We start from the raw sequence: 2,100 nt of genomic DNA on the forward strand, positions 1-2,100 counted from the left end.
ATTATTCTATTCTATTCTCTTTCTTCTTTTATCTCCTTCTCATCTTCATTTGATTAATATATATCGAATCATATCCATTTGAACAAACATAGAATCAATCACTATCAGTCATCACTGGAAGTAATATTCTTCTAACCGAAAGGCCACCCAAAGTAATGTCCCATTTGGAGCAGTTCTGATAACATTATTTACGAATCGTTGTTGATGTCTATGATTACACACGAATCTATCCCTTACGCTGAAATTGGAGGAATAAAGACATATCCAAATGGACATGGATTTAACGAAATAGTTGCCTCTTCTGTATAACTCACATTATGGAGTCGAGGGATACTCAGTTGAGGATGCGACAAATATCCTCCAATGATGAAATCTGTCTTGTTCACAGCACTACGACAGAGAATACGGTGAGTCTCTTTACACAAGGTTACCGTCCACCGTCCACTTCCTGTATCGACAGCAACACACAACTCCTTGATTTCCTCATGAAGTTGGCTGATCTACAGTCTCACTCAAAGCTATTCTTTACATTCAAGGAAGGACTCCAGGTCCAAATATGACTCTTCATCTGTTCTTCATCAATGTAATCAGTAGCAAGGGTATTTACTCCTAATTCATACAGACCACGTATATTGTTAGCATAGATGTTCACTGGAGAAGCGATTGGTAAGAAATCCTTGCTCAAAGGACCATATCGAAGTTGATTGGTAACTACTCGAGAATAGGTCAAGAAATCCTTGAGATCAGTTCTTACTTCTCCATTAGAATAACACACATTATCAATGTCATACTCCTGCCATCTGCGTGAAGGATTTCAATGGATATAAACAAAGGATATTGACAAGTTTGTGGTGTGTTTGTATAGAAGAACAAAGAATCTCCTCCAGGAAACACACGACGAGATACAACCATCACACGTTTGTTAACAGCAATCAATTTTTGCAAATTCAATTCATCAAATGGAAGAATAAGGAGTGAGTCGAGAACCGAGACAAATTCCATAATCAGATCATCCACTTTGTTCCATCGAATCAAATTAGAACTGGTGTCCAAGTATATAATCACAATTTCATCTCGATTACGAGGAAGATTTAACCATGTAGCAATCTCTTCTAATACAGGTCGAAGTAATAATTGGTCTTCTGAAGGAATTCCATTAAATGAAGGGAGACAGCCAATTGTCTCCGTATCATAGTGAAAGTTGAACCATTGAAACATCTTTTCCATGAAATAAAACAGATAATTGATAACTCCAACAGAGAATCCACAGTGAGAAATACGCAGTTGTCCATGAAAGAAGTGAACATCTAATTCGATATGGCGGACACCTAAATTCAACTGATCTGTGATGGAATAGTATTGAGACATGGTACGCACTTCATTGAATTGGAGATAAGAAGCGGAGAGAGCCATTGAATAGAAACGATCTTCAACTCCAAATCCATAAGCTGCTGTAATCGCTGAATTATGAGTTCCAACAGATTGATGATCGCAAAATGAACCCAGAGAAGATAAAGATGATTGCGTTCTAGATGCAAAGGATAGCCAATCGGACACAACAACACTCCCTGGTCGACATATCACACTGCAATAATTGGTTCTAGCACAGTAGATACTGTGAGTGCAATTCGTTTGGGCTTGATATAATGGGGTGAAGAGTCTATGATAAATGATGAGAAGAATTTTCACATAACGTTCAAAACCAAGTTAAAAAACTGTTCGTGTAGTGGAATACCACAAATGAACATCAACTGTTGAAATAGATTCCCTCTCCTCACGACAGACGATAACGATAATGAATAACCATATCCAAGTACAAGGAGCAGGAATAAGTATTTCATGAGAAGAGTATATTCTGTCAAGATGTAAACGAAGAAGAATGATAGAATTTGCCAAGAGAAAGAAATCAGATCATGAAAACGGAGGCATTGGTTTCAAACGAAACTCGTTTGAATTGGATGAGAAATGGTAGGAATAAGAATTGAAATGAAAAGTGGTATTGTTCAAATCGATCCGATTTTTATTTCATATTGGAATTTCTCAGTTCTATTAACTGTTCTTTTATCATTGTTATTCCATCTTTATTGAACCCATTATGAG

The 2,100-nt window shown here is 36.9% G+C and overlaps 1 protein-coding gene across 1 annotated transcript; it reads right to left on the reverse strand.

The window, feature by feature from the left end:
* Positions 1–233: 233 nt before the first annotated feature.
* Positions 234–1,413, reverse strand: JH06_2226 (hypothetical protein; the record flags this gene model as incomplete). The annotated part of the gene is made up of 3 exons (XM_014671797.1): positions 234–500; positions 530–800; positions 830–1,413. 3 exons carry the CDS (start codon positions 1,411–1,413, stop codon positions 234–236), a joined length of 1,122 nt encoding a protein of 373 aa, XP_014527283.1.
* Between the last annotated feature and the right edge of the window lie 687 nt (positions 1,414–2,100).

The sequence above is a fragment of the Blastocystis sp. subtype 4 genome (genome assembly GCF_000743755.1).
Source record: "Blastocystis sp. subtype 4 strain WR1 chromosome Unknown seqid_0134, whole genome shotgun sequence".
NCBI classification, from domain to species: Eukaryota; class Bigyra; order Opalinata; family Blastocystidae; genus Blastocystis; species Blastocystis sp. subtype 4.